The sequence below is a fragment of the Toxotes jaculatrix genome, chromosome 6 (genome assembly GCF_017976425.1).
Source record: "Toxotes jaculatrix isolate fToxJac2 chromosome 6, fToxJac2.pri, whole genome shotgun sequence".
NCBI lineage: Eukaryota > Metazoa > Chordata > Actinopteri > Toxotidae > Toxotes > Toxotes jaculatrix.
In genome coordinates, this window is record NC_054399.1 from 21,800,043 (window position 1) to 21,826,043 (window position 26,001).

The 26,001-nt window shown below is 38.5% G+C and overlaps 1 protein-coding gene across 1 annotated transcript in view; it reads left to right on the forward strand.

The window, feature by feature from the left end:
- Positions 1-26,001, forward strand: part of brinp3a.1 (bone morphogenetic protein/retinoic acid inducible neural-specific 3a, tandem duplicate 1) — a 40,805-nt gene that overhangs the window by 12,852 nt on the left and 1,952 nt on the right. The window contains exons 3-7 of the mRNA XM_041040492.1: positions 1,496-1,686; positions 3,193-3,377; positions 16,941-17,046; positions 17,458-17,694; positions 21,207-21,429. Of these exons, the coding sequence (XP_040896426.1) occupies positions 1,496-1,686; positions 3,193-3,377; positions 16,941-17,046; positions 17,458-17,694; positions 21,207-21,429 (942 nt within the window). The remainder of the gene's footprint in view (positions 1-1,495; positions 1,687-3,192; positions 3,378-16,940; positions 17,047-17,457; positions 17,695-21,206; positions 21,430-26,001) is intronic.

Below are 26,001 nucleotides of genomic sequence, written 5' to 3' on the forward strand. Positions count from 1 at the left end.
TGGACTCAAACTAGGCACATTGTGAATAATGGGTGTCCCCATTTTCCGGCCACAAAAAGCCTTTATCCTTGAAATTTAGGAGCCAAAACTTTGTAAAAGTTGAGTAAAACTGATATCTAAACTGCTGTCTGTCTCATTACACCAAGTTCCAGAATGTATCACTGCATGATTAAATGAAATTTATTCTCTCCGAAAGAGCTGTAATCAAGTTAAAACTAAGGATTCTTCTCATTAGTGTGTCCTAGGTGTTGTGGGGCCATCTGAGTCATGTAAAATAATGGATTTATTGTCATCATAGATGATCATTTCTCTGTCTACTGGTTCAGCATTTAGGTTCCACAAACAAACAACCACAAATAGCATTTAATTTTAATTTTAATTGAATTTTCACAGTACAAGTTTAGTGTGTTTTGTTTGTTTGTTTGTTTGTTTTTTGGCCACAAGACCTCTAGGTGATCAGCCATCAGCATGTTTCTCATCTTTCCTTTTTTAAAATGTAATATTCTTAGATGTATAGTTTCTTATCGAGGACAGATATAAGATGAGGTACTACATTATATGTTGCAGCCACTCCTTGAATGAACAGTGTGTATTTTTACATGTAGATCTTGCCTATTGCAGCTCTACAAGAACGAGACCAGAGGAGGTGGAATGCATTCAACATTTTATTTGTAGTCCATTTTCCAATAGATAAGTCAACCTCCTACCCAACAGTGATTGAAAGGTCTTCAATTTCTACCCTGCTAGGTTTCAGTAGAACCATGTTTATTACCAGCTGTATTTGAATAGAGCTAATCTATGCATCAAGCAGCAGCACTCAGTCTGCACCTAGTAGATAAAGGCAGCTGGCATGTTCCAAGGCCAGGCTGAATATCAAAGTGTATTCCCTCCAAAAGAGGCCCTGAAAGCAGCAAGACTCCTGCCTTGATTACAGCCCGTTGGACAGCACCTTAGAAGTGACTTGAGATGAGAAAAGATTGCGCTATTATTTAAAATTGGTGGAGAAACACAATATTTTTCACTATGGTGCAAAGCAATTCTCTAAGCCGGAGGTAGAAACAGTGTGAGACCATTCATCTTAAAGAGTGGCACACAAGATTCACTTAGAGGTCGTACGGACGTCATATTTTACACCCGGCAAGGAACACATCTGAATATGAGCCTGCTTCTGAGGGGCAAACTGTGTCCTGTCCATTTTAAAATCCCAACAATATTTTCCTCCTTTTCAAGAAGCAGAAAACTGTTCAGATCAACTTGATAGACTTAGTCTTTTCATTTTGTCTCTAATGTAAATATCTTGAAGCAGTTCACTAGATCCCTGCCACTTTTTGACAATGATAGAAATGCACTCCAAATGTGGAGTCTATTGTGTGGAAGCTCAAATTATGTGTGGCTTCTGTTAGACCCGTGTCCTTTTTTTAATGTTCCTGCATTCACTATTTATGTATTGTGTGTCCTTTGCTTACACTGAGCATGTGTTTGTGTGACATTGCAGGGAGTTTGGCCGCTGGAAGGTGAACAGCTTGGCCCTGGAGAGACAAGAGAACAATGGCTTTTCCTTGCCACTGGACCCAGAGTTCCTTCAGACCATTAGGCAACTGGGCAGGAGGCCCAGTCTCAGCGCCATCACTGACAACATTATCAGGAAATACGGAACCCACTTCCTGCTCTCTGCTACACTGGGAGGTATATAAATATATAAAGTTATATGGTATATAAAGGAGATGAGCTGTGGTTTACATTTATTGATCTACCTTAACAACATGGGGAAAAAAATACCAAGGATGATCATGTGGCCCTTTGACATCAAAGGAAATCGTTCTGGAACCTTTCGATGACCTTGCTTGTCCATCCTTCTTGTTGTAGTAGACAACATCATCAAATGAAGGCCATAAAAGAGTAATCTTCCACAAAGGCTAGCTATAAGCTCTAAGGCTAACATTTGAAGCTCTATAGCTTTGTGGATTGTGCTCAAACAACTAAATATTTGGCTAAATATTGGCTCAGCTGTGAATGTGGGATGATTTGTGGTTGTTTAAGCTCACATTCCCTGATTCAACATGTAAAATCTGTTTAGAGTTGTTTGACAAAAATGTCACTGGATCCCCTGTTTTCATAATAATAGATGCAAGTTAGCCAGAGTACTGCAATGCTCAGGAAAGCTCCCATGGCTATCTGATGCACAGTCTCCTCCCAGCTACTCTGCTGGCTCTTTTCATCTTTTGTCTCTTGAGCATAAACTCTCAAAGCCATGATGAATACCAACAGTATCAAAATAGATTAGAAAGACAGTCCATGTACATTATGTGAGAAGGACAGCCGCTAAAGCATGGCCTGATATAACCTATTACTTTTAGCCCTTGTCAGGGAATGGGTAGTTTTTGACATGATTTGGCTTTCTAAGTATGCTGGGAACATTCTTAATAACAATTAAGATTATTTTTTAAACATCAATATATCGTCATTAAACAGATTGTAATTCCTGTTTTAGTATGTTTAGTACTGTAAAGAAAGAAAACCATGCTGCTGCATCGGTCTTGAAAAGGAATAATTCAACATTTTGGGAAATATGCTTATCCTAGCTTTTAGCTTAAAGAATTGAAGCAGGAGGAAAGAGTTAGCATGGCTGTGACCAAAGGTTAAAAAAATCACTTACCAGCACCAAGATTTCAGGACTCAGCAACAGACAAACAGTAGTTAAAACTGAGTTGTTTTTTTGCAGTGTGGTGGAGACAAGTGATAATCTTTATCCATCCCCAGTGTTAATGTTCTGTATGTTAGTTGTGTCTCTCCAAATTAAAACCACATTGCCCATAAACCTAATGCTGTTAGAGAAGATGTCTCTATTGATTTTTCATTCCTCCCAACATCTGTCAATACACTGTCCTCTGAAAGCTTTGGCATTGTCTGTATGGAAAGACAGCATCTTCATTTGTGCACTATAGCTGCAGATGTATTACCACTACATGTGAGCACAGGATGAAATTAATAGAAACTGTTGAGGTTATCTTCCTTTTTAAACCTTCGGTTGTACTGTTTTTCTGCCTATATGATTGTATAATGAGTACTGGCAGGTGTTCATGGGTTAATCTTTACTGCTACACCACTGAGAAAATTGTGTGTGTCTGTATATTCATGGGGGATGAGTCATAAATTAAATTTGTGTACGTATCTGTGTGTGTGTATTCATAGGGGAAGAGTCATTGATGATCTTTGTGGACAAGCGGAAGCTGAGTCGGACGACCGAAGTGAGTGAATCCAATGGCACAGCTGTGACTCTGGAAGCTCTGCACCAGCTGGCTGCCTCCTACTTCATCGACAGGGAGAGCACACTGCACAAGCTGCACCACATCCAGATCGCCTCCACTGCCATCAAGGTAAAAACCTGCTGTTCCTTTGGCTTCTGGCAAACACGATAGCAATAAAAAAAATAAATAAGTAAATACTTATACTTATTTGCAAAAGCTTTAAATCGCCCCCATTGTTGGATTTTTCTTTCATGTATGATTACAACATTTCCATGAAGACATTGTTCAAATTAGATTTTGTTTCTGTGGATAAATATAATTATTGTATTTTTAAAACATGGCAAGTAGTCGTAGATTAGCTCCATCACTAAAGAATTAATGAAATCAGTTTAGATCATTTGAATGGAAACCCTGTAATCAGCAGGTTTGGCTCATTTTAATGAGTAGGCGTTATTTCCAATCAGAGTGCAGTTTTTTTTCTGTCTGATATTTTGTCTTCAAACATTATAAAGATCATTGGCACTAGTGTGTATATAAAAATGTGATGATATGATCTTCATCATTATATATTGACTCATATTGATGGACTATGCATGCACATGCAATCCAGCAGCCCTATTGAATGCTATAGCATTTACATACAGTAGTTGACAAAAGTGTTTGTACAAGAAATTCAAAACTTTTTCTAGCTGTGATCTCTAAAGCGTTACTTTCTGATTAAATAGACTTTGAGTGGTTGACTCAGAATAATAGCTGTTTATGTTTTTGAGATAATAATGGCACATGTGCTCCCCTCTGGGAATAAGTATTGGAACAAATTAAGAAAATTACACTGCACAGTGGTCAGTAATTGCCAGGTACTTACCACTTACTCCCAATTATTGGATGCAGTTTATGACCCATCAGTAGGTCCTTAGTGGACGACTGTGGCCTGTTTCAAATGCACAATATCATTATGCAGTAGATTATTAAAGCATACTTTAAAGGACATAAGGCAATCTCTGTCCTTGGTTGACAACATTTGACCTTCATTTACAGTCTGGACCCTCCGTAAGGACTGATAAACTTCAGCTATGTTTCTTACCATTTTTAATTAATGAACTCTTTATAGTGAATAGACTTTAAGACCTCACATAATGTTCCAGCCAAAATCCCAGCGGCAGCCTTTTCATAGGTTACCTATGGTTACCTGAGGAATAGAACTCCTCCAAACAAATATATCCACAGTGCTATGTGGGAAAGTTATTCAGAGAGCACACTATTGGTTGGGTGAGCTCTTGTAATTAAAGGCATTTAATCCACATTAAACCTAAGAACTTTTAGGCGAAATGTGTCGTGCAGCAGTGGTTCACAACTTTTTTTAAACCACCACATCCTTTCATAATGATTTTTTTTTTACCCTTCATCACTCTGCATACATCATGTACTGTGTATGACATGTTTGAACTAACATCCGTATTTAGTAAGATAATATAGGCATTTACCTCTCACTTACTGCTTACTCACTTGAATTACTCAATATCTGTGTAGCCAACAGAGATATTGAAAAGGAGACATTCCAGAGTGGGACAGCTAGATTCCCCTATCCAAGAAAACCCATGAGCCAAGCAGCTTTCACTGTACAGTCTGATTTTCGTTCTTTTGGCTAGTTTAGTCATCTTGCACTGTGCTGAGGACTGAGATGTATCATTGTTTCTTTGAGATCTATTTGTCTTTAAAGAACTTCATCATTTCTTTGATTTGGAAAATGATTGATGAAGTAATGCCTTAGCTGGCAGTGTTGATGAGTGACAAATGTAGCTGAGTGAAACATCTTATTATAGTCAAATAAACTGACTGATTGACTTGCCATTATTTATTTAGCTGATTGATGAAAATTATTTTTATATATATTTTTTTCCCTCTTGACCTTCCGTTGTATATACTCTGTGGTGCTTTGATACATGCAGACTTCCACGCTCAATGAGTTAGAGGAAGTTCGACCAAGAGAAGAAATGAAGCAAGCAGTTTTGTTTACTTACCTCCCTTCATGTGTGCATTCACAGGCATGTATACAGAACAGCATACTATGCATATCAAAATATGCTCATGATGTAAATATCACCCTGCATCTTTCACTGCTGAATACCTTCAGGGAGTGTTCATTCATCACTCTGTCAGTTGTTATCAAGCAGAATGAATTGAATCGGCTGAGTTTGCCCTTCGTGCCACAGACTGAATTCTCTGTGCTTTCTGAGGAATCTCATTCCTCACGTGGCTTTTATGTGTTTCTGTTTACTTGTGGTGAAAAACAGATTAATGTCACAGAACGTAGGTAAAATCGGCAACCCGCAAAAACACCCATCTGAGACACTGTCAGCTTCCTGTTTATCATACGCTGTATGCTGTGATTATTCCTGCCTCTCTATCACAACACAAACACCCCTGATATGACAAATAGATCCACACTTATTGCCTTAATATTAACTGTGTTTAGATCTGTGGTGGCATCTGACAAGAAAAAAAATCTCAATTCAAAAGGTTTATTTAGCAACATTTGCAGAGCTTTGCAGGTCTTGATCAGCAGGTGTCATCATGTCACCTCAGACAGGTCACAGACTTTAAATACAGATATTTAAACACCATTCAAAGACCTTTTTTTTTCTCAACTCACGAATGAACTCTGTCTTATCTGGCTTGTCTGAAAAAATACAATTTAGAGATGCACGGTTTCATGGACTGGGACTGGGACTAATGTTATAAACATTTTTTTTTAATGTTAATGTTCAGACTATGAAATGACAGAAATAAGTGAATAATTAAATAACATTTCCATAATTTCTCAACCCTCTGGGTGATGTACTTAAATTGCTTGTTTTCACTGACAAACACTAATATAAAAAGAGAATAAAACAAATCTTCACACTGGAGAAGCTGTTAATGTTATGATATACTTTGTTACCTAATGACGGTACCCCCACCAAAAAATCATAAAGTGAATATAAAGTTAGTACGGGTGTGTGATTTCTTGCTTCTTCCAGACAAATTGCTGATCCTACACGCGTTGCTGAGACTTTGTGGTGTGCAAGATTATTTTTGGTGTTATTAAGAGTAATGAGTCCTACAGTAGGCTATGCCATTATTACATTAACTGAATTTAATTTCTGACTTGGAAGCTTTCATTTCATTTTGTAAATCCAAAAAAAAAAACTAGCTGTATAAGTTTTAAAATGCATCTCTATCCCCAAAACTGGTGATGATTTGTGATGCCCTCTCACAGTTTTCTGTTCATTTACATGCCTGGTTTGTCCATTGGTTGAGTGGTATATAATGAAGGGAATGCCACTTAACATTCCAGGTAGAAAACAAATAAAGCAGTTGTCAGTGAATAATATGGAGCCAGTATAGGAGCTCTAATACAGAACTCCACTGGAAAAGTAGAAACATCAGTGTCTGTTTCCCTGATTCTTACTGTGTAACTGCAGCTAAAAAACTAAACTGCAGCCGTTTTCTGAACCGCAGCCCATTTTTCATGGATTTGTCCTTATTGATGCCCCACTATATAGTCCATCAGAGATAAAACTGTACATTTTGTAAAGTGAATTGGCAAGAGGACGTTGAGCTGATTTGGCAGCCGCCACTGAACCAAAGTCTTGCTAAAAACCCCTCTGATTGAGATGAATAGAGAAAAAGCCCTCTGGGGTACATTTGTTTGTAAGGCGTTTTCAGGTGACTGATGTAAAATATTCACAGCGTCAGCAGCCTTTAATTCCAAACATGAGTTTTTACCTCACCCCAATGAAGACGGATGCCAAAACAAAGCTGCCTTTAAGAAGAGCACCGCTCCCCAGGTTTTAAGAGATAACATATTTTGAATGGTTGAAATGTCGGGGCTGAAGGCCTGTAGAACTGCTCACAGTAGCACTGGAAAATAATCAAAGACGGGAAAAATGAGATAGGAGTGTGGGGGAAAAATTGCTCTGCTGTTTCATAGTGTGATGAATCAGCCCTTCCATTCCAGTAATTTCCTTTGAGAGCCTCTGTCATTTGTCAAACGTTTTGTGCTATGAGTTAAGGTGTCATGCGACTGAACAGAGGAGATGAGACGAGGACAGACAGGCCTTATTTAGCAGGCCTTTTAGCCTAGGATCGAGGTGTAGCAGGTACACAGGAAATTCTGCATCAATCAATGTGCTTACCTTTGATTTGCAGCCCAGGCTCTGCCGTATTGAAGATTCATTAAACTAAAGTTGGGAGGAGAATATCATTGACGGGGAGGAGAAGTGATAAGGAATGTTTGACCTAATTTGCAGCGTGAGCCCTGAGTGTTCAGTCAGTCACGCAGCGTTACGCTTCATTTGTCGAAGTACAAAAAAACACAAGTACGACTCGAGCTTCAGGAATCAGATAATGGCTGCTGAGGAACGGTTGCAAAGAACAGGGCTCCCTGGGTTTGGGGCAGTTTTGATGGAAGGATAAACAAACAAAATCAAATAAACAAAACACTCCGGCCTCTGTTATCATGAGTGTGGATGAATAATTCATTGCAGGCTGATTTTTTTTTTTTGGTATCTTCTTTATTCTGAGGATTCAAAAGGTTTTTTCAACATATTCAATCCCTTAAACCTTTAACAAGATCTACAGGTTTAATCACTTCATGTTATAGGTGAAGAAACCTCAGATAGTTGTATGGTAGAAACAGATGGATTCCAGCTTCTTAGTCAGATGTCTTACGGCCAATGTTAAAATTTTTAAGAATTTCACTTCATCCTGCTATTTCTCTTTAATCTGCAGCTCAGAAGTGAGGCCTGGAGAGCAAATGTAAATACACAGGATCAAATTTGCTTTTGCCCTTTTCAATTGACTGGTACTTCCTGTAAAATAGCATAGCTTAGTTTCCCTTTTAGAGAGTCAGTGAACATAACACTACGTACAGTATTAAATTCCACTCTCTTCAACCAAAGGTTCCCCTCTGTTCCCCTGTGGCTTTGAGTGGCTTTATTTTTTTCTTTCAGGGCACACAATAATCTCATTCTGATGCTATTTTCTCCCTCTTCCCCTTTTTTTCTTTCTCATAGTTTATGAGCTTATCCCTCGCTGGTTGACATTAGAGTGTAAGCCAGTGCAACAAAGTGGTCTTAAAACATGCATTGAAATCCTCAAAGACTGAATAAACAGGCGGAAACGTATCTCAGATGCAAATGTGGATTTGCACATCTACTATGCTGTGGTGATTAAGCAAACAACTATTCTTGAAGGTGCAGCAAGAGGCAATTTTGAAATGAGTGATGATTTTCATGAAAAATAAATGCTATCTTGTACTTTTTTTTCCCAGCAAGCATAGAGAGCAGCCATTTAAAGTCCATTGTTGCTCAAACATCTAGTGACACCAGCTCACTAAGTGACATTTTATGCTTTTGTGGAATTATTCATATGAGGGATTCGCAGCAGTGATGAATCTTCATCAGTAAAATGCTCCTGCCTAACTGGTCTTATAATAATATTACAGCCGTGCATTTTTAAATAATGGATGTGTCTTGGAGCCATCTGTACGGGTGGACCATGGTAACAGGCTAAGTGCTGCGTTGCCCTGCCGAGGCCTCGCACCAATAACACAGAGGCTATCATCTATCTGTACACTGTGCAGGACATAATCTGATTTAGATAATGCAGGTATTTTAATAGCCAACTGGCAGCATCATTTCCTTTTATCATGTTCTTTTTATTCAATTTATTAGCTGTAAATATTTAGTTCCAGCTTCTCAGTGAAATCAGATATGTGTAGTATATGGTGATGAATTACTGCTAAGTCAAGTTTGAAAGAAATAAGAATCATTTATTTCATTATTTTATATATTTTACTTTTACTATTGATTAATCAACATTTGTTTAATGTTGTTGTTGTCATTATCATGCTCTCCTTGTTGTGTGTTGTGTTGTTGTGTGTCATACACTTGCTTTTGCAACAACACTATTATTTCCCATTCTTGCAGCAAATAAAGCATATTTGAACTTTAGAGAAACTGAGAGGTGTGTGTTTCTACGTGTGTGTGTGTAACCTCTCTAGTGCGAACGCTGGACCCAACAGCATCTCCCCCTCCACAGCAGAAACAGTAAAACTAGCAGTTATGCAGTGCTGAAACCAGTTGTGATGCCATACACCAGCTCTGGCTCTCACCTGCTCCAAAAGCTGAAACAATGCGTCCTGAGCCACCGCACTTGTGCACAGGGCTGCTGTGTTGTGTGAGAGTGGAACTATGTCAACTCTCCAAGCAGCAGTGTTGCCCTGAACAACGTGTCTGGCAGCAGGCAAAGCTACATTTTCACCGACAGAGTGTAAGATGAAGCTGAAAAGGATGCCTTCAGGGCTCACTTGGGAGTGTTTGCTTGCTGCTTGAACACACAGACTGGTGACAAAATAAAGCAAAATGAATGGAGAAAAAGAGCAAACGCAGATGCTTCCATGTGTGACACGAGAGCTCAATGAATGGTTTGATGAAAATTAGGTGAATCATATATGGACATGTATGCTATGTGCCACCAGATCTTAGATCATCAAAATGCAAAGTGAGTGAACATTTGAATATTTTCACAGAATCTGGAGGGTCCTGGCAGCCTTTACCAAGACACTTTATGCTGTTTATTTCCAGTAGTTTGTCTTCCATCAAGCTGACTTGTTGGTTCTGATTGCACTTTCTTTGCTGCAGTGATGCCGTACATGTATTAGTGAGGCTGAGTATTGGTCTCATTGGTCTTATTGGTTTTATGGTTTAAGGTTTTCTCTGCAAATGATAAATTATAAAATTAGGGGATGCAATAGGAGAACAAAAACTAACTTGTTAACTTCATATAATGTTTTGACTATTCATGTTGGTATTTCATTGCAATGAAGTGATTTTACTTCTAAGCTACTGTGGTTGTTCTACCTGTCCTTTGCAGTAGCCCTCAAACTTCAAAATCTATGGAAATTGTTACTTTCTCACTACTCTCATGATCATGTTGCATCATTATTTTACAGAATTCTGTTGTCTAAATGAGTGATTTCAGTCAAATTGTAATTAAAAAAGTTTTTATTTTAGGTGCTTTTGTACTATAATGCAAAGCACTGGAAGGCAGTTCCCTGTGTTGAACATTTTTAAATGTGATTTTGGCTATATTTGTCATACTGTAATATAAGGCACAGTGATTACTGTTGGGATATTAATTTTGAGCCATATCAGTAAAGATATAAAAAAGTAAAAGATTTTAGGTCTCGAGGATGTTACACAAAGAATATTTTCAGGATTAATACACTCTTAAAGGAGTATTTAGATAGTGAGAAAACATCAAAAGGCATGCCTGGAGGACAGAGTGAAATTCATCATGATAAGATAAACAAGTCACGTCCACAGCATGTGTAAGCATCACAAACTGCTTATTCTAGGAAAGCCTTTAAGTGCAATTAAATGTTTCATTAAATGCAGCTGTTAGTTATTCCAACACAGTCAGCACAATTATCTTGTACTCAATTATGGCACATTAATAATACCCCCACCAGCTGATCCATGTCATTTACATATCACATTTTTTTAAAGAATGACTTGTTTTCTTCCTTTTCGCAAAAACTGCCCCATGAGGTCTTGAAAGTATTGAAATCTACAAAAAGCATTTTTCTTTGCTGGGGTTGATTTCTAATAAGAGAAGGCTGACTGTGCACACATGCTCTGCTCCACTGGGTTCTTTTTGCAGATGGTCTCATTGCTATGCATAGAAAAGCCATCTTTAGATTTGCATTTGGTCAATTTTCTCCTTTAAGTTAGACATCTGTCTGTGTTAGGAATTAATCTGCGGATCCCAACGGAGGCCTCTCAGATTTTAATTAATTGGGTTAACGCATCAATAATAAAAAAAAGAAGAATGGAAGTCAGTTACTTTCTCTCTCCTACTGTCTCTCTAGCTCTGTCTGCCTGTCTTGCCTAAAATGATGTCTTTGTATTCAAAAGACTGTAATTTTATTAAGCGCAAATTGAAAAGCTCACAGTAGCTTAGTTAAGTATTTTTTAGTAGAAGAGGAAAAGAGACGTTGAGACGGATGTCTACCATTTTATTCCTGCTCATGTCTTTCTGTGCTTACTTTCCTCACTGACCTTGTAGTTGTCAAAAGTAGATGTCAAAAGAAAGACAACTTTTCTGCCCACAGCGGCAAAAGTCTTCCCTTTCCTCCCGGCTGGATACCACTGTTGCTCTCATTAATCTAGGAAAGGGATGTGGTTACTTTTATTGGACCTTTGGGAAAATATTAAAAGAAGACACCGCCATGGTGTTTGGTAATAATTCGCAAGTGACAGCGAAGAAGATGGATTTCCCTTCAGGTTGGCAGTTTATCTGTGCTGCCCGTGAAGCCTGGATATATGCGTGCTCTAAATCAGGCTTTTGTCAAGGATGACTGAGCTGAGATTGTGAACGATCTAACTATGAGCTCAAAGGAAAGAGATTTTTCTTTTTTTTTTTTTTGTTTTGGGTGTGTGTGTGTGTGTGTGTGTGTGTGTGCGTATGTGTGTCTGTGTTTTGTCAGCACAAATCTGGTGTTATGTCTTTGAGGCCTGTAGTTGATGCAGTTGCATCTTCCAAGACTTGCAGCAAAAGTTGTGAGATCTTTTCATGCCAGTCTCAGAAGGTATTTTGTTTATGCTTAACTTAACTCCTCGCTTCCAAGTTTTTACCCAACTTCTTCAGTGGATTCAGCATGTGCTCAACATTTATTTGGAAAGAAAATTTTTTTCCTGTATTTATGCAGTATGTTCTCGTCACTATGCAATCTGAAAAATAGAAATCAACATCTTTTTGATCTGTTCTTCAGATGCAGTCCATTTTTTTGCTTAATTCAGCTCACTTGCCATATGTCAGCTTTCTATATTCAGCTCATGACTGGTTTTGCAGAACTTTTCAGTCTTTTTCAGTAAATTTATTTTGCTTGTGTGCATGTTGGCCTACGTCATCAATGCCAACTTTTTGCAGCTCTGCCATGAATGGTGGCAGATGTTTTTGCCCATTTGTGTCACAGTTTTTAACAAAAAGCTCAACTGATTGCACCTGGTTGTGATAAAAATCCACACCAGCAGCTTCACAAACTTACAGCCTTGTTCTCAAACATTTTCCCTGTTCTTATATGAAGTCATATAGTATTAGGTTCAGTCATGCTCTATTCTGAATGCGCTAGCCTGCACGAAAGCCGGCACACAATTTTTCTGGAGCACTGAGTGCAGTAAGAAACGAGCCCCTGAAATGTTTTACTCTCCAACGGAGTGAAGTTGTTGAGTGAAAACAAATCACATGAGTTTGCATGACATGGAGCCCAGAAACTAATTCTTAAGCACGATTCAGACTGCAGCACAGCTAAGTTGTAAAACCACAATGTCACCACAAGACCCTTCAAATGAACATGTTGTGAAACTGTTCTACCTTTTTTATCCAGAATAGGTTTACAAGGGCTGTGTTTGGCTCGACAGCCAGCTTATTTGATATACAAAAAAATGCTATCAGTATAATCTGTCTTCTACACACGCTTACACTCAGTTACTATGTGTTAAAAACCCCTTTGTCTACAATTTACCTTAATGCACCAGTCTCTGATTAAGTTTGACAGTACAGTGTAGCCTAATGGCTCTAGGAAATTGAGGCAATCTCCATAAAAATTGTTGGCTCTTTGACTTGCTTACTTTGTGTTATTGTACTCAGTCAACCAACATATTGAATCACAACATTTTAATTTAGAATAAATGTAAATATTGAATTAGTTTTGGAGTTAAGCCAGCAGAGAATGAGCAGCGGGTTTTAACAGATCACCCAACTGGTAGTAGAAATAAACACATTTGGCTTGAGTGGAGCTGTGGATCACTTATCTGCCTGAACAGCTTTAGAAGCTTGATTTGTCCTAGAGAATCATTTCTTCCTGGCACACAGGAGGTGTTTTTATTTAAAAAAAAACTGGTAAAGGACGGGTTCACTTCAATTTTCCATAAGATAATACAAGCAAGCAGCAGATGCTATACAAGAAACATCTTCTACAGTCTTCTGCAGTGTTAGGTTTGCTGTCATTTGTTTTCAGGTTGTTTTTTAAAAAAGTACAATAGCATCAGACACTCCATAAATTCTAATTTTTTTTTTTACATAAAGTTTTTGTATCAATATTTTTCCTCACTGTTGCTAAGCATTAAGGTGGTTTGGGCTTCTGCCACTGACCAGGTGAGAAGCTCAGGGTACCTGCAACCTGCAAAGTTATTTCACACAGGACAGACAAAAGGACACAGTGATATTTACTGCACAGACTGTTTATTCAAACAAACAAGCTGCACAATTCTTGCACACAATTCTCTCTGCTTAAGTGTTTGTACACAGGTTTCCTCAAATATTCCCAAATTTGAGCTGGAAAAAAAGGTGAAGTTGTCTCCAATTGATGTGAATTTTTTTCACCTGCTCCTGCAAGGTTGAAGCTGTTCTGAATCAATTAACCTGAATTAGAACAGGTGTGCGCCCTCTCCAGCCACTGCTTTAAATACACCCACTCTTGTCAGTGCACTGATGAGTATATCATGTCTGCAGCACTTTGTGGGGGGCCATAGCTGTGTTATTTGACTCAAACCAGGGAAAGTTTTCATTGCTAATTATGTACACGTGTGACAGATTGTCAGATACACAAAAATGCCATGATGATACATGGCTTGTGGATAAACAAGATGACCATATCCTCTTTAGACAGGCTGGTAGATGAACCCCCTCTCAGAGCCAAACCAACAATTCCTGCCAACTTGTTTGGTGCCTCACTTTATGTCAGTGAACCGTTTCCTAGATTTGTACAAGACTTCTCCTGGGACGAGAGAAACACTAACCAAATGTGTTCTCTCCTCATGCTGCAGTACACCGAGTCTCAGTAACTGACTTGGAGTGTCACTTATTCTCTCATGAAGCCTTTACTCCTCTCACATAGTCACATAAGTTTCTTTATACACAGTTCTCTCTGTCACCGAATTGTTTGAAAGCCATTGTGAAAACTGCATTCTTCTAAAAAGAAGGGAAAAAAAGATTTGATCGGTCATGATTGAAGTAATCACACCTACTGACAAAATAACCCCTTTGTATTTCCATTTTCAACTCTGCCACAGTGGCACCACAATTGCCTAAAATCACTTGTTTACACTTTTTGACCTCATATCAGGTGCATGCGATGGAGCTTTGTGTTATGTGCCACTGATTTAAAAAAAAAAAAAAAAAAAAAAACTAGTGTGAGAAATGTGTTGTAGGTTCCATAATCATGTTTTTTACAGACTTTAAGCCACCAGTAACATTTTAAATAACCATTAAGTTAAACATTACATGAGCAAGTTATAACCTCAAATGTACCAGCAGCTTTCCGAATATAGAAATCATAGATAACAAAAAGGGATATTTGTTGTAAAAGGGCATTATAGTCTTTGCACCACTTAGAAAATAAAGATCTTGCTTTAGATACATCAGAATTGACAATTCTGTATTGATTTTGAAGTTATATCTTATGTTTATCATTGTCTCTGTAAGAAATGAAGCACAAAACAAAAGAATATCAGTTTTCTAGTGACATAGTATTCAACATGCTGACATGCTGACCTTTTAAACTGAGGTTTAACCTGAGATAGTTCAATTAGACTGTTTAACATTTGACTGGAGTCCAGATGTTTCAGTTGTTAAGGTTAGCTTAGAATGTCACTGCAATAGATCCTTAATCTCAAACCTATAAAATTGCAAGTATGTTCATAATTATAGGGAGGGATGGCAGCATTGGTCTGTATCACAACCACTATGGGACGGATTTATGACTTTGGTGACTCCCTTTCCTCTTGAGGCTTTACCTTGAGGGCTACATTTGTGGTTTTGCGTGAAATTTTTCAAACTACTGAATCATGTTCCCCTCAGGATCAATTGTTCACTTGGATTACTTGAATTTTACATCATTTCAATCTGTCCAGTACTTCAGTTCATGACCAGAGGTCTGCAAAGCTTCCCATCTCAGCTTTCAGTCTCAGCTGTACTTTTGTTTTTGATTTTTCCATTTAACTCAAAGCACTACTGTACCTAAGTATAGTCTGACAGAGCCTCTAACATGGTCGTAGACTCTAAGGCCTCACAGCGCTAGGCACATGGCTCTCTGCAGAGGAAACGGATATACTCGTGCACAAAGTAAAAACATGCAAGCAGAGCATCTACGGCAACAGCAGGATGTGTGTGTGTGTATCAAGAGGGTATACATGCTCTGCACATCCTCTTATTTAGATGCTTATTTACTAACTTGATATTGCGCCATTGACCTGCTTTATGAGTTCTGCCAATTGCTCGATCATTTTCCGCAACCTCAAGATGGCAATACGTCAACAACGTGCCTGACCACGCCTCACACCAACACATCCATGGGTGCTCAGATGGGCGCAAGTGCATTTGCCGTTTAAACAACATGGATGCTGGACATGTAACTGACAACTGTCTGTTAAACTGTTAAAATAAGAGTGTTTTTATTCAAGATAACTTTATCTGGGATTTAAATAAATAATCCTCCAACTACATTGGAGGTTATGTTTAGTTGTATAACATCATATGAATAAAAATGCAGATCAAACCCTTTGCAGGGCATTAAAATTCAAAGAACCATGACAACTGGATTAGAATAGATTATTTATCTAGCTAACTGCAAATTAGTCTGCATTGGTTAAAGGAAACTCCACAAATGTGTTGGGGAGTATTGCTGCATATCTAAGAAAAGCTGTGTGAAGCCTTTGGTGACTCCAGAGGGAACTGCACAAAATCTGAAAATGCCTCAAGTGTCACTTGAGTCAGTGTTGGGAAGCGCTGAGGACTACAAGTCGGAAAATGAAAAAAATTCTGGGGGTGTGGAGTTAGAAAGAAGTGATCTTATTAGACTTCTGTAGGAAGTCTACATTGGCAGCTACTTGCATAACACACCCAAATTTCTGACCAAACTGTCAGCAGTTTGAGTTGCAATGTGGGTGACATAGGCATGCCTCTAGACAAGGAAGAAGAATACATGGAATAAAAGAACGTGTATATCTGGTCAATTTTGATTGCAAAGCAGTACTAAACTGTTGGAGTAATATTTTTTTAAGCTACATTTGGGTGGGGGGGTCCCACAAATGCGAGATAGCGCTGTTGCCAACCCCCTCATCACATTTTAGCCTGTGTACTCCTGTAACAATATTACATACCTCCATGTAAGAGTTTACACCAGACAATTACCTAAATCCTCGGGTGCGTGTATAATTGAATAGGACATGCTTAAATTGGCATCACAATGCATTTTAACATGTTATGGTTGTCAGTGGGCATTGTAATGGGTAAACACAATGTCGACCTGAATTTGACAGATGACACCACAACTTACTCATTACGCTTTACTCCAGGGATCCTTATCACAACTCAATTTCCAGCCCACTGCTTCGCAGAGTCATTATCCTAAATATGATTTGCACAATAGAGAAGTCTAAATAATGCGTAATATATTTTGTGTTGCTCAGGAAAGGAGTTGAGGTGAAGAGAGTTGTTAATCTTATTCTGCATGACATCTAGTCATGTGTTCTCTTTTCCTCTTCCTCTCTTTTTCCTTTATCTCTCTTTGTATTTTTAATGACATCAGTGGCTTTCTTTCTCAGTATGGATTATTGTTGTGTGCCTCTGTTTTCCTCCCTTTAGGTGACCGAAACAAGAACGGGCCCTCTTGGATGCAGTAACTATGACAACCTCGACTCTGTCAGCTCCGTTTTGGTTCAGAGCCCTGAAAACAAGATTCATTTGCAAGGTTGGCCATCCATAATTGAACTCCCCCAATTTCTGATGGAATTGTCACAGTGTCTGTTCTCTGGCGAGCTTATAACTGCAGCACGAGAGTGTCAGAACGAATTTAGCTTCAATCACTCTTTCGCTTTTTTTTTGCCATGCATGCTTGCAGAGTTCTGAAGTGAATCCCAGACCGTAATGATTCAGAACAAAAGTAGCAGAACTGTGCTATAAAAATAAAACTTTAAGTGAATCTCAGCATATTGCATGTGACGCCAAGCATATGTCAAGCGTGGCAAAAAAACAAAGGAAATGAGAGCCGGCTTTCAGTGAGTTGCAAATCTAACATACAACAACGCATCTAAACACATTTTCTACCTGAAGTACATAACAGCTCCCTCCTCACTCATCCATGTTTTTGTCCTTGCCTCAGGCCTGCAGGCCATACTACCAGAGTATCTGAGGGCCAGGTTCGTGCAAGCAGCTCTCAACTACATTGGCTGTAATGAGGAGGGCCAGTTTGTGTGCCGGGACAGTGACTGCTGGTGCCAGTGTGCCGTGGACTACCCACAGTGTAATTGCCCCCAGGTGGATCTGAGGGCTATGGAAGCCAGTTTACTGCAAATCCGAGATTCCTGGAATATGGCCAACCAAGAATTTGAGGAGTCAGGTCAGTATTTTTCCGTTTGTGCTCATTCGATGACCGTGACCCTCCCACTGACAGCAAATGACTCCCTCTAGTTAGAGGAGCCGATAGGCAAAGAAAACGGAGACAGAAAGGCCATGAAAACAAGGGACAATTACATCCAACCCATGTAATGGGAATTCATCAGTGCACAAAGGAGCAATTTTTAAAGCAGTATCTTGACAAATTATACAAAAACAGAAGAGCATCTCACCCCTATTAACTGAAATTACATAGATTTGATGGATTTTGAAGTCCCAGTGTTAGGTGTGGTCATAGCCTATTCATTCTTATACAGAAAAAAAGGATGAAATAAATCTATTGTTTTATTGTTTTTGTTTTACAGCAGCATTATATATTGTGATATTGTAAAACTTCTGTAAATTCACTTGAGAAACACTTTATAGATAAAATGTTTCTTAGACAATTTGCTAAATTAAATGTTTGACAAATTAAGGTACTTATGTACTAATGACATTGATGCAAAAATCCTGTAAATCCAATACTGCTGTAAAGCGGGCCCGCTTATTGATTGGCAACATTTCCCTCAGTGGCCTAAAAGCAGGCCGAGATATTAAAGGCACAGCTGACTCAGTAGAAACAGCATAACAAAACCTCTTAACAGTTGACAAATCTGTCATCTCACAGTGTGTGTTGTCAAAACAACTCTTCTTCAGCATTCAAACAACTACCTTTCCCTGCCATTTCAGCCTCTCTATACAGACAAATTGCATGGTGCAAACCTCAGTGTCCAGAAAATGAAAGGGCAGCATTTACTCTAATGTGACTGGGTCAACAGTGATTCAGTCAAATGAAGGTTTTTCACTCCCGTAGGAGGAGCTGTCATACCCCAGAAACAAACTACAGTTTCTGTAATCTGTTGGCAGCCTGTGATTCAACTTATGATATAATACTTTACAGCTCAGTTGTTGCTGTTATTAAGCTGTTTTTATTAGCTGACCTAATTTTAATGTCAGCTGGGTGACATCAGCCATCATCAGCCATCAGCTAACCATTGTGCTCAGAGATGAACACAGTATGAGCAATGCATTCACACAAGCTTTCAAACAAGCTTTTTCCAAGGGTTTTTTTATTAATTGATAAGCACACTGTTTGGCACACACACTGACCATTTCAGACATTCCTCACAGTGTTGTGTAATGTGCATTTTAGTGTGACGCTCCTCATAGCTCTGTTTGTGTGTGTCCCCCTGTCAATACTGAAACTGTGAGCTGTGTCCACAGGCTCTGAGGGCATCTAGCTGTTTCAGTCATTTCCAGCCCTGCCTTAAGCTGTTCTTTGTGCACCTTGCTGGCTGAGAGTGTTATTACTGGCTACATGCTTCTGTGCCGGGGCAACTTGATTTGTGCACAGCTGGCAATAACTTAAGCAGCAAGGTGCCCTGAGAGCTGCAGCCGCAGTGTTGTTTTAAATAAGGAAAAATGTGCAAGTTCCCTTGAAACCCCTGGGGATCCACTTGTATATTTGATCAAACAGAGAACAACTAACACCAGAAGCAAAGAGATTAATAATCATGACTGTGATTGGTAAATGAGGTTTCCACAGTCGGGTGATGGTGGACATGATTTCCTTCGACCTTCCACTCAGTATGATATGCTTTAATTAGGGAACCCTAGATTCTATTGCTGGATCGGTATCTTAGTTCTTAACAGGTGCAGTAAGTTTCTCCACTGCTCACAGCTGCTTGCATCTTCAGTTTTCAGTGAGGAAAATAAGTCATGAACATCATAGTATAGTGAAATAGTGTAACACATAAGACTAAGATCCAAGAGGTCTTGGTCAAAATATATTTCAGTATTGTGCATTGATTAGAATACTGAAATTAACTCAGCTTATAAGATGCATCATTTATTAATCATAACTTTAGCAATTTATAAAGAATCTGTTAAATAACCCTCTTGATACCCATCATTACCCTCCAACTCCATTCATTATTTTTAATAATGCCCACACGGTCTCGTGTACTTGTGCTCCTCCAAATCTGACAGTGCCTTCTGTTTTTAAAATCATACAAAAGGGAAGCTCTGTTACCTTCCAGGGTTCGGTGGCTGACAAGATAATAATGGTGGGTAGAGAGTTGGTGTCCAGGGATGAGGTATCGTTGTCTTGGTGATAAAATAATGATCTAGTTCAGCAACAACTTGCAGTTTTCAACCTTCCCCAGGAAACTTGGGGAAAATAAAACTAAGTTACTGTTTCTTCTACTGTATTTGATTAAGCATCTTCTATTTATTTGGCCTCAATTTAACCAAGATGGATGAACATACTAATACATATCGTCTGTATATTCAGAGTCTGATGTATCTTATTCCTTGATGCCGCAGGGCTTCATTGCTGTCAAAAAATGATTAAAAATACACCATTAAGCCGTACTGATGAACGTGGGCACTGCAGTTTAATTGGAGCTGATCCCACACACATCCTGTTGCTGTGAATATCTGTTAATGCACATGTGGCAGAGCATGCCCCCCCACCCCCCCCCCCCCCCCCCCCCCAAAAAAAGGGAAAATATGTACTCCTGTCTGAGTAACAAGTGTAAAAACTACAGTTCACAGCTGTTTTAGGAAAAAGAACTGAAAGTACCCATGACCCATAATTTTTAAAATATTCACATCCTCAGTAGGAACAAATGGGTTTTAAATGCCTTATATATTATTATTCAAATGCATTTGTCAAGAGGCAACAATCTTTATTTAACATGGAATTAAATGAGCAAACATGGAAGCTGCACCGTATCTTCTCAGGAGAATCTCCCTCATTTAAAAAAAAGTAGGCCATGGAAAGACCCCTTAATACCCTTTAATATATTTTATTACAAACTGTTTAATCAACTTATTAATTTCACAGGAACATGTAATACACCTTCCATAATCACCAGGGAAGCCATTGACATTTAATTGGTTTTCTAATCAGATGCTATATTATCAAAATTCAGATGCTGTATTATCATGATAATGTTAACTAATTACAAACAGTCACACGGTCGTTTTCTCATCAGTGTTGCACGTCCATCGATTTTCCATTCAACCAATCATGACTGCAGTGATGATGATGATATTGTTATTGAATGCCTTGGACATGTAATCTGTTTACTGTGTATTGTGCGTGCAGCAGACAGCAGCTCTGAGAGGCTGACAGATATCATCCTCTGTGTTCTGTGTCTATCCTATCTTCCCACAGACAGACCCGCAGTATTAGCCCTGGAAAAGCTGTTGGCTGTTCATTAATGAAAAAAAATCTTACCCCAACCCTGTATTTAGCTCTGGCTTTTTCCATTAGCATGCGCGTCAAACAATATCACTTCCAGTTTGCCCTGTGGCTTTTGAGCCCGTGTGGCCTCTGCAAAGTGATTCTCTCATTTGGTCAGACTATATTAGCCAAATATAGTTGGAAGGAAGTGAGAGAGTTAGTTTGGCCTGTACCGGAGAAGAAAAAGGTTGTTCTACTCTCATCTTTCATCTTTTCCTACTTTCCAGACGAGTTTCAGAACTTTGTTCGAAGGCTTCCCACATTTTACGCCCTGAACACGTCAGCCATACAGTACTTCTGGACGATGGAGCCAACTGTTCACCAGCGCTACAAGCAGATGGAGCTCAACACCCAGCAGCTCCTGAGCAAAGCACGACGCATCGTCAACAAGCTTTTCACCCTTAGCAAGAGGTGTCGAACTCAGCCCAAAATTATTATGCTGAGGGAGAGGTGAGAAGCCGATAAGTATTCCTGCTGACCTTTCTGTTGACACGGATGTGATAGTCTGTGTGTGTGAGCGCGCGTGTGTGCATACCTGCGTACGGTTGCATATGTGTGAAAATAAGCAAAAATTCCAAAGCCTGCAGCCACATCACAAGTCCTTTCAAGCAAGCTTTGAACGGCAGTGCTCATTTATTTTCTTCAGCCCGCTCTGTGCACAGCGCATTGTTATCCCCTGAACTAGGCATTATGCTAATAATGCACACAATATATTAGTGCTTTGATATTCAACTGAGGTCCTACCAAAGTGAGCTATAGTGTCACACCCAATGACTTGGCTGCACTCCCAGCCCAGGTCTCCTTTACATCCTTGAAATCAAAGCTATCCTCCTGTGAAATTAAAGTTTGCAGTGTTTTAAAGAAATATGCTAAGTATGGGAGATTTTAATGTTGGCTAACCAGCCTGTGAGGAAATCATACACACAAAAAAAGTTTTCTATCTCTCCTCAGCAGATCATTCGATCTATTTTTGTCTTTCTCTCGCAAAAATTCAGTCAAATAGTCTGCAGACTCCAAGCTTATGAAAAAGAAATGTGATTATGCCAGTACATCTGATGCAGCCAGGTTTTATTTAGGAGCTATTTCAGGTGAAAAACCAAATATTCATCCTCTGCAATGTGATTTTTAGCTGCAGCTACGGTCTTCTGCCACCCACCACCTTTACTTCCTGTTAAATAAGGAAATATCATCCCTGTTCATTCAAATGATATACTATTTTTCATACTAGCATTGTACCAATCACCCACAAAATCTTATTAGACCGTACAAGATGTATTGTTAACCTTAGAGCGACTACAATTTTCTGGTTTTAGATAGATTTTTTATTGCTTGTTCTACATAGCATATACTGTAGTTTTTTGGTGTTTGGTCTTATGCAATATGCATTTTAAGGGAACAAAATATAGGAGGAGGGAATGCGAATACAAATAGCTGTTGCACCTGATTTATCCTAGCAGACTGAGAGTTGAAAGAGGAAACTGCATTTGAAATTTAATGCCTGAGAAAAGCAGGTGTAAAATCCACGGCGTGGTTTTATCAGACTCTCACAGCGGGAGAGAGACTATCGCTAGACACAGTGAGTGAAAGAGAGAAATGAAATTTAAGGGATGCATTACAAAGTTACTTTAGCTGAGTTCTCACTTTAGCACCACAGAACAAGACAAAAGAGCAGTAATGCAACAACAGCCTATTATTTTTCACGACATTTTTTTTCTCTGACTCACAGTATCTCCAGTCCAGTTCAGTATGACTGAAGGAACCAGTAATACTCCTTGCATAGGCCTATATGATCTGTTTACAGAAAAACAAACAAACAAACAAACAAAACGAGGAGATTTAACAGATTTACCAAAATCTCCAACACTTCTTTCTTAGTGGGGATGATGTATTAACAAATACTTTAACTGTGTCTTTAGGTGTCTCTATAATCTGACTAAAACTAACATTTTCATTAGAAGAGTAAGACTAAAACAAAATCAGGTGCCAAAATTAACACAGATGATGAAATAAGTAGCTTGTGGGCTATGCGGAGATGAGTCAATAAACAAGGCACATCCACACATGCAGCACCGTGGGCAATGAATCTAATATTTAATATTTTTCAGCCCTTCAACTGGACAGTATCTGGGGCAAATTTTAGGAGAGTAGTAAATACAGTAATAAAATATAGTAGGAGTGGTGAAAGTAAACACTTAAACTGGATATTTTGGATCCTGCTGTGATATAACCTGGTGCTCTCAAAAGATCTGAGTCTGTTGGTTCATATTACTGCGGCTCAAAGCCAAGCATTTAGAATAAAAGATTCAGTCTCAACTGAAATGTTGCATTTTCCTCTATATCAAAATCAATTCATTATGGGGTGTAATTTATAACTTTTTCATTTAAGTGCACTATTTTCTTGTTTTACACACACACACACACACACAAAACAATGATTTCCTCTATTCCGCAAAACATGTTTTCATATTGCTTTGAGTGTAATGACCTAGTTCACAGAGAATTTGTTGTTTTTTTCCTTTTTATAAAAGAGAATATTCATGCAGCTCCGCAGCCATTATTCATTCACTGAAGCATCAGGGTCTTTGTCAGATGAAGAAAAAGCAAACAGAAAAATATTACATACTTTGAAACTTGACACTGCAAATCCATTTTGGACTTTCTTTTGTAACTTTCTAATACGGTCTTTGGAGATAAGGACAGCATGTTTTTTTTTTGCATTTTCAGCTGCACTGTCTGAATACAAGAGGTGTCAGAATAGCAGTGATAGAGCTGTACTGACGTTCTGTTTTTTCTTTCCTTTTTTTTCTTTCACTAAGTAGATAAATATGCACCTTTAATGGAAAAAATATAGAGCATCTTCTATGGAGAAAAAAAAGTTTCGCTCTCAAGTGAAAATTGAATCTGTGGAACAAGGAGAAAGTTGGTGTGTGGCATTGATCTGTGTGAAATGAGCTGGCAGACAATGAACAGATTGCAGAGTGAACACCTAGCTTCTCTTTGGCCCGTACTGCACACTGCGTCTCCATGACAGTTTACATGTCCTGCTGACACAATGCGCTTTATGATGGCGGGACGGCTTCCTCTCTCTCGCTGTTCACAGCCTCCACTCTGGAGGTGAGATACGCACAGCTGACTCTAACTGATGACTTTCATAGTAACTGGGCACTGTTAGCACATTATATCAACTGCTTATTGACAAAAATTCACCAGATTGTAAAATAGATGAGAAAACGTCTTTTGCTCCTTTTCTTTTTCCTCCATGACACAACCTTCTACTCACACTGACTACACTCATTTTGATGTTGGAGTACTTTTGAAGAAATTGATCTGGAACTGACAAATATCAGTTGAATTTTTCTGTAGACTTTGGCTTTTTCATGCTTATGATATGTGTGCTTATGGAGTACAGTACACTGGGGAGAATGAAACATAATGCTAGTTTAAAAAAATGTCAGTTTTGGATAGTGGGTCTTTTTTTTCTTCATATTAGAAGATGTAATTAGCCTGGTAGATATTCCATTTTTAAATTTGTGTATTTGATTAAGGTGGAATGGTGCAAAAACTGACATTCATTTGTGCAGGTGTGTTGCTTGTATGTGTACAACTTTCCCATTATCATCTGAATAGCATATTATCACACTAGCTTTGCCATTTCTTTGCCCATTTCTGATTCCAGTTACAGTCTAAAAATGTGTCCTGTTACAATATTGAATCAAACCTAATTTGATATGAATCCGATCAAACAAAAGTGACCACAAGGTTTGTGGATTGCTCAGAAATACTTGACCTTTCCTGCACTGAAACACAAAACCTCATAAAACTGACTAGTCAGTTATGAAATCAGAAAGCTTCATATCCCAAAGTATCAAGGTCTTCATCGACTGTGTTTGAGAAAAAAGGATTAAAGTTATAGCAAATTACTTTCATCTGTTCTTCTTTGGCGGCAGTGCTGCGTACAGCACTGGATGCATTCGGCATTTATCACTGTGTCTCTTCAAATGTTTGGTAAGGGGAGGTCAGCAGCTAACACTGCTTTAGTATTTTTTCCCATGTAGAAATGGGGAAAAAAAGAAAATGTACTGAGGTAGCCACTTATTTTGAAATGCTGAAATATGCCTCACAGAGTTGCTCTAAATGTGGTTTGTGAAGTTGTGAAAAGAAGCTCGGCTGACTTTTAATGACTCTGATCTAATATTCATAATTAAAGTTGAAACTCCCAATGCTGCACACGCTATGCAGCCCAGCTATTATTTAGTCAAACAACTGTTTGGACAAATGTTATTTTTTCCCCCAAAAATATGTTTTTTAAATGTAAATTACTTATACATGCACCATTGTTTCCTCTAAATTAATTTAGCAGCTGCACGCAGCCATAATAACAAAACTGCTAACTCGGCTAGAGAACAAAAACAGGTTCAGAAATGTGACAGATGTGTAACAAAGAAAGTGAAGGACTGATTTACGACATTATATTCTTGTCATCCAGTCCATCTGCTTCTTTCTTCACCAACAATCTTAGGAATTTTGATTTACCATTAGAGTTTGTGTCTTAGAATAAATAAAACATTTTGCAATTGCTACTTACATAGTCCTAGTCACTGACTCTAAATCATCACGCTGGATTGAATCTTTTTTTTTCTCAGAAAAACACAGATTCTAATGTTTTAAAATCAGATGTTCTATGTGGTTATCATTTATGATGATAGAGAGTGTTATAGTTTATAGACCCAGAAGATATGTTTTCTTTATCAGCTTCTCACTAAAAGTAATGGGGATTTACAGGATATGATATATTTTTGCCAAAGCTGGAGTACTAGTGGTTATAATACGTGGGGTATTTCTGGATTTGTGTTGTGTTTGTACTTATTCTGACTTGGTAAAAAGTGGATTAGACTGTAGTTGAAAAGAGATGTTAGGTACCGCCAGCACCAATCAAAATTTAATAACACAAGAATCAGAATCTGATTAAAGTTGTTGTTGCTGTTTGCTTTGTTGTCATTAGAGATATGACAACAAAGATGC